At 51.0% G+C, this 11323-nt stretch overlaps 1 protein-coding gene across 1 annotated transcript; it reads right to left on the bottom strand.

Moving 5' to 3' along the window:
- Positions 1 to 544: 544 nt before the first annotated feature.
- Myl4 (myosin light chain 4) lies at positions 545 to 10676 on the bottom strand. Its single transcript, XM_005369409.1, has 7 exons — positions 10446 to 10676; positions 7168 to 7195; positions 3227 to 3376; positions 2810 to 2983; positions 2290 to 2367; positions 1532 to 1576; positions 545 to 678 (listed from the first exon to the last, which is right to left on the bottom strand). Exons 1-6 carry the CDS (start codon positions 10572 to 10574, stop codon positions 1548 to 1550), a joined length of 588 nt encoding a protein of 195 aa, XP_005369466.1. The 5' UTR covers positions 10575 to 10676; the 3' UTR covers positions 545 to 678; positions 1532 to 1547.
- Between the last annotated feature and the right edge of the window lie 647 nt (positions 10677 to 11323).

Below are 11323 nucleotides of genomic sequence, written 5' to 3'. Positions count from 1 at the left end.
TTATAGACCAGGCTGGTCTCGAACTCACAGAGATCCGCCTGCCTCTGCCTCCCGAGTGCTGGGATTAAAGGCGTGCGCCACCACCGCCCGGCTAACACTTTTTTTTTTTAAAGCAGGCTGTATGTAGCCCATGGCTCCATGTAGCCCAGACTGGCCTCAAACTCACTATGTAACTCAGCATGGTCTGATCCTCCTGCCTCTGCCTCTCTACCATGGTGATCACAAGTGTGTGTTTCTGTGTTTGATATGATTCAAAGGAGCAGAAGAAGCAAGGACCCCGTAAGGGAGACTGACAGCCCCAGGTGTTCCTTTTCCCACCTTCGACTTAAGGGTGACAAAGTAGAGAAGGAGCTTTGGAGGGGGTGAGACCCCTGGGCCTCAAGCTGCAGGCCCCATGTCTGATGCTATTACCTTTCATCCTCATCCCCCTGCTCCCAGATCCAACCCATTTCTCAAGAACACGAGGCCTCGGGTGACATTATCACACACGCGCACACAAATGAACTCCATCGATGGGTTTTAAAAAGCAGTTGAGGGATTGGTGAGACTCGGTGCTAGGCTGTTTATTCACAGGGAAGGCCGTAGGTCTGAGAGGTTGTGGAGCTGCGGTGTGGCGTGACTCCAAGACTCTGTGACAGCCATCACGGGTCTCTCGCTCTCTCATCCAGGACCAAGCACCTGAAGAACAAACGTGCTAGATGAAGAGAGATTGTCACCCTCCCACATCCCATGCCCTTTCACAGCCCCACATCATGGGGAGGGCCCTACACCAAGGGACTGAAGTAAAGGACATAAGTCACTTGGGGTGTCATACCCCAAGAACCTGTGCTGGGCCCAGGCCTCAGAGACCTAGGGAGAGGCAAGGGGCAGAACAGCAAAGATCAAAACAGGCCATGTCCTATTTGGCTTTTTTGTTTTGGGTTTTGCTGATGTTGTTTTGCCTGCATGAGTTGTCTTGAGAAAAAGAACCTCAGTCAAGAAAATGCCTCTATCAAAGTGCCTGTAGGCGAGTTTGTAGGGGTTGTTTTTTGTTGTTTGGTTTGGGTTTTTTTGTTTTGTTTTGTTTTTTGTTTTGATTAATAATTGTGGGAAGTCCCAGTCCACTAGGGGAAGTACCACTCTGGACACCCCTGGACACCCCTAAACTATGTAAGAAAGCAGGACAAGCAAGCCATGAGGAGCAAGCCAGTAAGCAGCCTCCATGGCCTCTGCTTCAGGCCCCGCCTCCAGGTTCCTGCCCACCAAGCTCCTGCCCTGGCTCCCACAGTGATGGAGTGTGAGAGTTGCAAGCTGAATAAACCCTCTTCCCCAAGTTGCATCTGGTTGTGGTGTTTACCACAGCAATAGAACCGCTAACTAAGACAAGGCAAAAGACCAGGGGCAGGGGGCTGGGCAGGAGAGGAATGGGGCTAGAACCAGCACTGAGCTGGGAGCCCCAGGCTGCCCTCCTATCTTGGCTCCACAGCCCTGGCACAGAAGACTTCTGAGCCATGTGACATAGAAAGGACCTTGAGGAAGAGGCAGAACTCACCCTTGAGAAATCTGCTCTATCCAGACATGATGTGCTTGACAAAGGCTAGGAAAGAAATCGAGAATCAGCCATGCAAAGTGTCCCTCTGAGCTCTGCCCTCCTCTCCGCTGCTTCCTGTCCCCCCACCCTTCCAGCCTTGCCATGCCCATTCCACAGGTGGTAATGCTCTTACTGGAGGGTCGTGGAGAGGACACAAGAGGGGAAAAGACCTAAACTCTGCTAGGTGTCCCCTCTGAGCTGACATTAGACAGATGACATGAACGACATCATCACCATAGAGTCCCACAACTTACAAAATTGTCAGCATGCCCCCCCCCATTTGAGGCTCAGAGACAGCAAGTGACTTGATCAAAGTCACACACATGGCTTATCACAAGGTCCTGGGCCAATAAGATGGATCGGAGGGTACAAGCGCTTGTCACAGAAGCCTAATGACCTGAGTCCAGTCCCTCGGAACCAATGGCAGAAGGAAGTATTGATTCCTGAAAATTATCTTCTGACCTCTGAACACACATGTGTGCCCACACCAACATTCATATCATACATATATACATGCACAACAATAATAATAAATATATATTTTTAACGTCCCTGCTGTTATATCAGATATTCACTCCCAAGATGGAAAAAAAAACAGCTCCCAGTGAGAATTTGCCACAGCCCATGGGAGATGCACATCTGCAGCCTCTAGGCTGGCCAATCCCATCCTACACCCCCCTCTTACCCTGGGCACCCTGGGAAGCCAAAAAGAACCATACCTTCATAATTGATGCAGCCATTGGCATCCTCCTGCCCAGACAACAGCTGCTCCACCTCCGCCTCGCTCATCTTCTCCCCTGAGGGTGTGGGAACAGAGTTGTAATGACAAGGGGCAGAGAAGGGGAAGGAAAAGACAGAAACACTCAAAAGGCTTAGAGTCCCCCCAGATCTGAGAAAAGTCTAATGCCAAGCCTCCTCAAAGGCTCGGGAAGGTACGGCTCAAGTCTCTCAGGGCCCAGCACCAGTGGCGAAGGGAAGGGAAGAAAGCTCGAGTCCACAGCAGGCCTCAGGAGTAACCCCTGGTCTGCCAACTCTTCTCTCCCACCCCTGGTGCTTGCTGGGCAAACCCACTTCCTGGGGTAGATGGGCAGGGGTTTCCCACAGAGGCCAGGGAAACGGGCCCTGGATTAGAATTTGCCGGATACAGGGACCCTTAGATAAGCCCCATCCTATGCCCCTTGGTCCCTCTTATACTTCAGCTACTTTCAGGCGGTTTTGGTCTCTGCCCAGCTGACATACCCAGAGTAGCAAGGACGTGTCGGAGCTCTGCCCCCATCACCGTGCCGTTGCTTTCCTTGTCAAAGACCCGCAGCCCCTCCACGAAGTCCTCATAGGTGCCCTGCTCCTTGTTGCGGGAGATGTGCTGCAGGATGGGCAGGAACATCTCGAAATCCAGGGTCTTGGAACTCATCTCTACATGGGCAGACAGAGAACACCACTCAAGTAGATGCTCCTGGGAGGAGAGGCCAAGGGGCCTTCCCAGCCCTGACATCACCTAGGGCTTAGGGTGAGACACACCGTCCATGACAGGCAGAGTCACGGAGATAAGCCAACATAATTGGGGGAAAAAAGTATCCATGTAACTCTGCACTGGGTCCAGTTATTAGACCATTCTGTATGGGCGCTGGAATATTAAGACATTAATCCCACACTAACCTTCAGGCTTGGGTTTGCCCAAAAGACGCAGCACCTCTGCGTTGGTGGGGTTCTGGCCCAGGGCCCGCAGCACGTCCCCACACTGCCCATAGGTGATCTTCATCTCTCCAGTTGGAGTCCGGTCAAACAACGAAAAGGCCTCTTTGAACTCTGTAGAGAGACACACGCAGCTACGGCCTCCTGCCCCGAGAGAAGGCAGTGGCTGTGACTTGCTCACTGGAGTAGTTAAAGAATGTAGCAGTTCCCTTAAGCCACTGTTCCAAGCTGTTCTTGAAGCTGCTTTAACCCCATCTTCTGACAAGCAAACTCATCTGGGGACCCCATGACTTATCCAAGCACTGGTCTCTGGCTCCCTTCTCCCGGTCAGTTAGAGAGTTGGCCAGTTCCCTGCTTCTCCACACCCCACATTCTTCCCCTGGTAGAGGCAAGTCGCTTATGCCTGTCAGGAAGGTTTCCCTGATTTTCAGTTTGGTTCTGCCTAGAAGAGCAGGAAAGAGCCAGGTCAGTCTCAGTTCCCCCCTGCTCTGCCACTATCCCTGTCACTGTGAGTGTCCTGGAAGGTGACAGGACGCGGAGACAGCTTACGAAGTGATAAGACCTTTTCAAAAGTCAGCTATTATCAGTACTGCTTGTTCCCAACTGCAAAGAGTCAGTCAAGGTGACTTTGGGGCCACAGTCAGATCACACCAGGCCTGCCGCTGATCTACCGGTGGGTTTTGGTAAAATGACACTTCTGTGGGTCATCTGGTTCTTAGCTGTAAGAGAGGACACAGTGTTCACCTGCATATGTGACTGGTGGGATCACAAAGTGTGCCAAGTGTGTGGCTAACATGGGTAGAGAACAGACCAAGGTGGCTCCCATGTCTCCTGCCTCTGGCGCTAACTCAGTACAAAAGAGACCTGACACACTGAACAGGCGTCTAAGGGGAAAGGCCAAATTAAGACACCCCTGGGCCCTTTGTAAACAGCCTTACTTCTTCATCAGCTTGTTTTTGTTTTTGAGACAAGGTCTCATGTAGCCCAGGCTCACCCCAAATGTGCTAGGTAGCAGAGGATAACCTGGTACCTCTGATCCTCCTGCCTCCGCCTCCCAAGTGCCAGGATTATAGAGATGTGGCACCGTGTCTAGCTAATTCTCCATCTATCTGGATTTGGTTACTTTATTAGAATAATGTGAACTGGTAGGGGCCCAGAAGTCACCTCAGGCCTTTGACAAAGAAGCAGACAACCTCAAGTGACAGCACACTGCGGTAGCTAACGGGGCAGCAAAGCATCCCATGGCAGAAGCCCTGTTCTAGAAGAATATACAAATCTGGCAGGGGAAATCAGAGCAGAGTCAACAGCTGGAAGCTGGTTCCTACGGGGGTAAAGCAGCTCAATAGCAAGCTACTGTAGAGGGACACGGGGTGGCCACCCTCAATCCTTTCCAGGTACTTACTTAGAACTGCTTGCTTCCCTAAAGGCTGCATATGAATTACTTACAAATTATTCCACCGTCAAAGCAGAGTACCTCAGGCTTACTTACAACTCTTCCTGCTGGGGATCCCAGTGACCACATGAAAGATTTAATGCTTGGAATTACTACTAGGAATAACAGAGCCATTGGGGCAGGAACAACCCTATCAAGGGACAGCACACTGCAGTAATGAGGCAGCTGCCCCCTGAGACAAAGAGCCCCATGGTGGAAGCCCTGTTCTAAAAGGTTGTGCAGATCTGGCAAGGGGTCAGAGAAGAAGTCAACAGTTGGAAGCTGGTTTCTATGCGGGAGGGGGTATAAGGAAATTGGAGCCATAGCACCCAGAAAATGCAAAGCTTAGAAAAATGTGGTAACTACCTCCAGAGAGATGGAGGATGGATGTAGACAAGATGCTGAATTATCACAAGACTTCTGAACTGGACAGAACCAAATAGCCTCACTTTGAATAAAAGAAAATTAGGTTTTATAGAAGAGACGCCTGGGCTAGAGAGATGGCTCCGTGGTTAAGAGTGCTTAAATCTGTCAGACACCATTTAAAAACCAACACCCACATCGGGCAGCTCACAAAAGCCTGTAAATCCAGCTCCAAGAGATCTGATGCTTGCTTCTGATCTCCATGAGGGCATATGTAAGCACACATAAATAAAACGAACCAGGAAGACGAGGCGGGGGAGGGCAAACATGGTATGGCTCATCATGGAAGAACTGGCGACAATAAAGCAGTCTCCTGATTCCCCAAGAATGCCCTTTTCACTGTAACACAACTAAACCATCAGCTGGGGCTTGGGGATGTGGCTCAGGCAGGAGAGAGCTTGCCTGGCAGGGGCGAAGTCCTGGGTTCAATCCCAGCACCACATAAACCAGGTGTGGTCATACACACTTAGAACCCCAGCACTTGGGAGGTGGAGGCGGGAGAATCAGAAGTGTGGAGCTATTGTCAGTTAAAAGGGAATTTGCAGCCAGGTTGAGTTAATTAAGACCCTGTCTTAAGAGAGAGGTGGGAAAAGGAGGGAGGGGAGGGAAAGAAAGAGGAAGGTAGGCAGGAAGAAAATCACTCCCTAGCTACAGCTTCACCAAAAAGCAAATGAAGAGATAATAGGGATGAAACCTAAAGAAGAAACCTTCGTAACCCCCCCCTCCCCGGGAAGAGAAGGGGCTTCAGAGAGAGAGTGTTTAAATTTACAGAGAGCTACCCCAGCCTGGAAACCTTGCGGGAGAGCAGAACTCAAGCAGCTGTCTTGGCGAGCTTCCACCACGATTCCCGTGGGAAACGAGACACTAATTATTGAGTGAGTTTCCAGTCCTCGCTGGTGCCGTGGGGTTGAAGTAGCTACAGATGCATGCGTTTAACTAGAAAGCACTAAGAATTCCATGGCGTCTACAAAATTATCACCTACAGTGAGACTCCGTGGCCTATAACAGAAACAGATTCCTGTCACCAGCCTAGAAACGCATGTGCCGGTTCTCATGTTCTGTGTGTGAGTAACTGATACGGCTTTCTTAGAGGGAAACTGACAGGAGCTATCATTAACCTTACAACTCAAAGGCAGACATCTTTCACCCAGTGCTAGGGAGACCACTGGAGAAAAGATGCTAATGCCCCCTACATGGAGACAGCATGAAGGTCTCTCTGATTATTCAAGTATATCCTTGTGTGAGAAATCCCAAGATTTCTCTCTCTCTCTCTCTTTTTTTAAAGGTTATCTTTTTTTAATTGCGAGGGTATGGGGTCCATGTGGGTTACAGGTGGTTGTAAACTGCTCTGGGAAATGAACTCAGGTCCTCTGCAAGAACAGTGCACACTTCTAACCACTGAGCCATCTCTCCAGCCCCTTGAGATTTGTCCTAAAGTTGCATTGACTGACGATTTACATAAGATTGGGAAAACCTCAATTGTCTATGTTGAAAAATGAAAGAGTTGGTAACAGAGACCACAGATGGACCAAGTACCAACAAGTCACTCCTGGCCCTGCCACCAGGGAGGGTAGACATGTCATAGACTTTCTTCATGATGAAGGAGGGAGAGCCCATTAGCTCAGGAGTGTTTCCAGTATCAAGAACAGAGAGAAGGGCTTCCAGATATCCTCACAGATTGGGGTTGGGGGATGGAGGGGGTGGGGTAAAGGCGGCAGCATCAACTGTATCTCAACCACTCTGAAAGGACAGCTAAAATCAAAGGTCTAGAGTAAGATACCCAGATTCACATCCTGGACCCACCACTGCTGGGCCCGTGAGAATGGACAAGACACCCAAAGTCTCTGAGCCTCATTTTTACTACCTGTGAAACAGCGGCAGTGATAGGTGCTGTACCTCACAGGATCGTTTGAAGAATGAAGTGACTTGATCCACTTAAAGCGCCCAGGACTGGGCCTGGTGGGCCTGCTGGGGTGACAAGAGGGTTGCCACAAGGACCCCTACTCCTTCTCTGGAAAATGGAAGAGAACACGGAGTCTTCAACACTCACCTTCGATCTGGTCGGCACTGAAGTCTATCTGTAGGGAAAGAAACACGGGAGTGAGGGCAGGGAATGCTGATGGCTTCCAAAGGGGAGGGTCACCTCCAGCAGACCACTCCTGAAGAGGGAAGGACACCGGACCGAGTGTAAGCCAGTCTCCTGACGAACGGGCCAAAGCTGGAAATCTATGACATAGTGCACCCTTCATGGCTCTCTCAGAACCGAGAAGGGAAGGGAGAAGGGGTGGAGCTGGCAAAATGGTTCCACAATCAAGAGCCATCGCTGCCCTTGGAGAGGAGCCAAATTCAGTTCCTAGCACTACATGGTGGCTCACACCATCTGAAACTCCAGCTCCAGGGGTTCCAATGCTGTCTTCGGGACTCCAAGGGCAACAGACACGCACACGGTATACATACATACATGTGGACAAGAGAGTCATACACATAAATGAATCTTAACAAGAAATCACAGTCAAGAGGAAACGAAAGAGAAGTTAGCTACCTACACTGTAGTCCCAGAGTCTCCAGTGACCCGTGTTACAGTTCCTTTCTGTCTACAGCAACTTCCTTCTCACCCTAGACAGCCACGGACAAGCCGATCTCCCTGTCACCCCCAGCACCCTCCTAGTTCACAATGCCCTGACTAGATGTGCCTCCTCTGGCTTTGGGTGCTCACTACCGTTCATTCTGGAACCCCCTCCCACCTCACTGACTGAAGCCTTCTCTTCCCCCATCCCATACCATCTTCCTCTCAGGCACTCTAGTGAGATCCTGGGTTCTTTGTTACTGCCTATCTGTGCCTATTTCAATAAAACCAGGTCCCTATCCTCCCCCCACACACACGGGGGTAGAGACTTTTATTATCACTAAAATGTTTGGTATATAGTAGGTACTCAAAAATAGCGTGTTGAGGGCTGGAAAGATGGCTCAGAGGTTAAGAGCATTGCCTGCTCTTCCAAAAGTCCTGTGTTCAATTCCCAGCAACCACCTGGTGGCTCACAACCATCTGTAATGAGGTCTGGTGCCCTCTTCTGGCCTGCAGACATATACACAAACAGAATATTGTATACATAATAAATAAATAAATAAATAAATGAATGAATAAATAAATAAATATTTTTTTAAAAAGGAAAAAAATTAGCCTGTTGAATGAAGAAATGGATTTGGGGTGCCCAGCCCCCAGCACACATGGTTGTGCCCAGGTGGGAAGTTCTGGAAACTGGACTGAGGTGACCGAGCGTGAGTCATCGTTTTGGATGACAGTTCAGTGTCTTTTCCCACTCTGCTCTGCCCTGGCCTTCCATTCCCTAGTGGTGCTGGGTGCCACCCCTGAGGCATTTCATGTGCCACCAGGCCACGCCCCACCTCTTCTTCCAGAACTGACACCACAGGGGCTCAGCCAGGAGACTACAGCCGAGTGTGGTTTTGCCAAGTGCAGAGGTAAATGGGGCAAAGCGAGGTCTACACTAACCCTCCAGGGGAGAGGGAGCTTGCCTTGCTTTACGATGCTTTCTGTCCCAGGACTAGACACACCACACACACACACACACACACACACACACACACACACACACACACACACACACAGATGCACTCAGCCTGACCACATGGTTACCATGACACCATGGGCTCAGGTTTGTCTCTGCTCTCATTGCAGTCAAGGGATCTGATAAACAAAGGAACTGGGCAATATATGTGTGAGCGGGGATTGGCTCCCTGACTGGAGGGGAATGACAGCTGGAAGGGGGAAGAGCTCATTTGATGCCACTGGGAAGCTGTCCAGACAACAGGCACCAAATATGGAGTTTAATCTGACAAATCAGAAATAAAGGCAAGGGAGGCTCCTGGGGGCACAGATGCTCAGCTTTAGGGAAGACAGATGATGCAGGAAGCCCCCAGGTACTATGGGGGGCTTCCACTACTCTCAGTTTCCCCACAAGGAGTCACACAACCAAGTCTAGGCATGGAGCAACTTCCTTCATCCCTTTGACAAGTCAATCCTGCTAACCTCCTGGGAGGGCTAACAGGGTCTTGACTCCCTCGATAAAGGACTGTCTGAAGTCTCCGAGGTGAGCTCGATCCTGAGAAGACTATAGAGGCCCACACAACTAGAGCCTTGGGTTCAGGTTCTCTGCCTGTGTGTCACAGAACCTTGTCCTGTACTTCTCATCTCCCCCCAGCCTGTCCTGTGAGATCCCCTAGGGGGCCCCCCACTCCAGACCTGATATTAATAGCTCTTCGTTCCAGGAGCCACTTGACGGCTCCCAGCCCGGTGCCAAGTCTTCAAACTGCTCCTCTCTAGAAGCTTCAGACCCCCTCCTTCCCAGGCCCAACCCTTCCTGGTTCATTCCTTCAGCAGCTGGGACAGATGGCTGGGAGGCCTAAAATGACAGTCAGTCAACAGGGGCTCATACCGGTTCCAGGGAGGGGCGGGGGCCGTTACCAGCCAGATGAAGGACTAAAGAAAGAAGGCCCAGCTTCCTACCCAGGGTAGAGGAGTCTCAGGCAGGAGTGAGCCCGTCAGCCTGTAGCCATGAAACAGTGGCCCACCAGTGTAAGGCCCCAGGCTGCTCCTGTCTTCTCTGCCTCTTTCCAACTGTGTATTTATGGTGAAGGTTCCCACGCTCCGGTACACTAGAGGACCCCACTGGTTGCTCACACCCCACTCCAGCTATACCACTAGTTGCTATTACGTGTCTATTTTTCATAAACATACTCCACCTCTCGGGGCTAGAAGAATAATTTAACGGTTAAGAGCACTCGCTGTTTTTCCAGAGGACCAAGGTTTGGTCGTCACCACCCACATGGCATCTCACAATCTGTAACTCCAGTTCTTCAGGACCCAACGCCCTCTTCTGGCCATAGGCACTGCGTACATGTGTTACACAGACATACATGTGGGTAAAACACTCACACAGAGAGAATAAAATAATAGATTGTAAAAGATACAATCATCTCCCACTTTAGGTAAAGGCTGATGTTTGCTTCACCGTCATTCCCCCACACAATGTTTTACAAAAGCTGGCTAGTTGCATCTACCACCATCTTGGATTCTGCTCCACTAATCAGGAGTGGCCTGATACCTGTGCACAGAGCAACGCCCTGTTGTTCAAACAGAAAGCCTCTGAGTCTAGTTCTGGTTTTACTGGCCCTTGGAGCTATGACATAGGGCACGGATGCCATGGTCCTCACGTCTGTCTGGCCTGAGAGAAACAGATCACTCAGCAACAGAGAGAATAGGAGCCGGTGCTCTCTCTACCCATACCTGATGCGCCGAGATTCACTCACCTTCACACTCTTGGGGTCAAAGGCAGAGTCCTTGGCAGGCTCGGGAGCTGGGGCAGGGGCTGGAGCAGCGGAGGCAGCTGCGGCTGGCTTGGCAGCCTCCTTCTTAGGTTCAGGTTTCTTGGGAGGCATGTTGTCTTGGGAGCTCGAGTGGAGGTGGGACCTAAAAAGGAAGCAAAAGAGGAGAGGTAGCCCCTGAGAGAGAAGAGGGAAGACTGGAAGGCCTCCCTCTGCTTTTATCCTGGGCAGGAGCCCCCACAGAGGGGCTGGGTGAGAGCGAGGGCAACGGCTGCAGGCTATAAAAGGAAGAAACAGCAGCAGGGTGCAGCTGACATCTCAGTATTGTCACCAGTTAGGGGCCACCAGTTCCCCCTCCCCATCCACACCTCACTCCTCACAGCCTGCACCTCTGGCGCAGATGGATTCTTTCCTGCCAATTGGTGGAAACCAGAGAGGGGGCAGGAAAGCAGACCCTCTCCTAAGCGCCAGAGTGGTCAGAGAGAGATGAGCTGACCTGAGCCTTTGATAACCCTCACACACAGTCCAGGGTGACTGAGGCTTTTTTTAGCCCCTCCTGAGCAGAGGCAGCCCACTACACATTCCTTTGAAGCCAAGAGCTTTTAAGCTAAGAGCCCCAGTCTCTGCCCTAGAGGCTCAACTGGCCAGGCATGGAGCCCTGAGGCAACAGCTGGTCCAGCCAGCCCTGTTGTCCCCAAGCTCCCAACCCACAGGGCCAAACCCTGCATTGTCCAGAGCAGGCATCCGGGAACTCCACAGACTTCAACTCCCTAGATCCACCCTCCACCCACAGTTGTTCATTTAGCAAGTATTGCACATTTGTGCCCCAGGGGGATCCGGGTAAGAAACAGAGGTATGGCAAA

Source organism: Microtus ochrogaster, unplaced genomic scaffold (genome assembly GCF_000317375.1).
Source record: "Microtus ochrogaster isolate Prairie Vole_2 unplaced genomic scaffold, MicOch1.0 UNK48, whole genome shotgun sequence".
Taxonomy (NCBI): domain Eukaryota; kingdom Metazoa; phylum Chordata; class Mammalia; order Rodentia; family Cricetidae; genus Microtus; species Microtus ochrogaster.
The sequence above is the reverse complement of the archived record's forward strand: the minus strand, read 5'-3'. Positions and strand labels throughout refer to the sequence as shown.

What these genes read in the sequence shown, in the direction of transcription:
- Myl4 (XM_005369409.1), bottom strand. Translation starts at nt 10,574, where the DNA reads ATGCCTCCCAAGAAACCTGAACCTAAGAAGGAGGCTGCCAAGCCAGCC. An exon ending in CAGTGCCGACCAGATCGAAG is followed by an intron (nt 3,377 to 7,167) that starts GTGAGTGTTGAA and finishes GTCTCTCTACAG; the next exon opens with AGTTCAAAGAGGCCTTTTCG. An exon ending in TGGCTGCATCAATTATGAAG is followed by an intron (nt 1,577 to 2,289) that starts GTATGGTTCTTT and finishes TTTCTTTCCTAG; the next exon opens with CCTTTGTCAAGCACATCATG.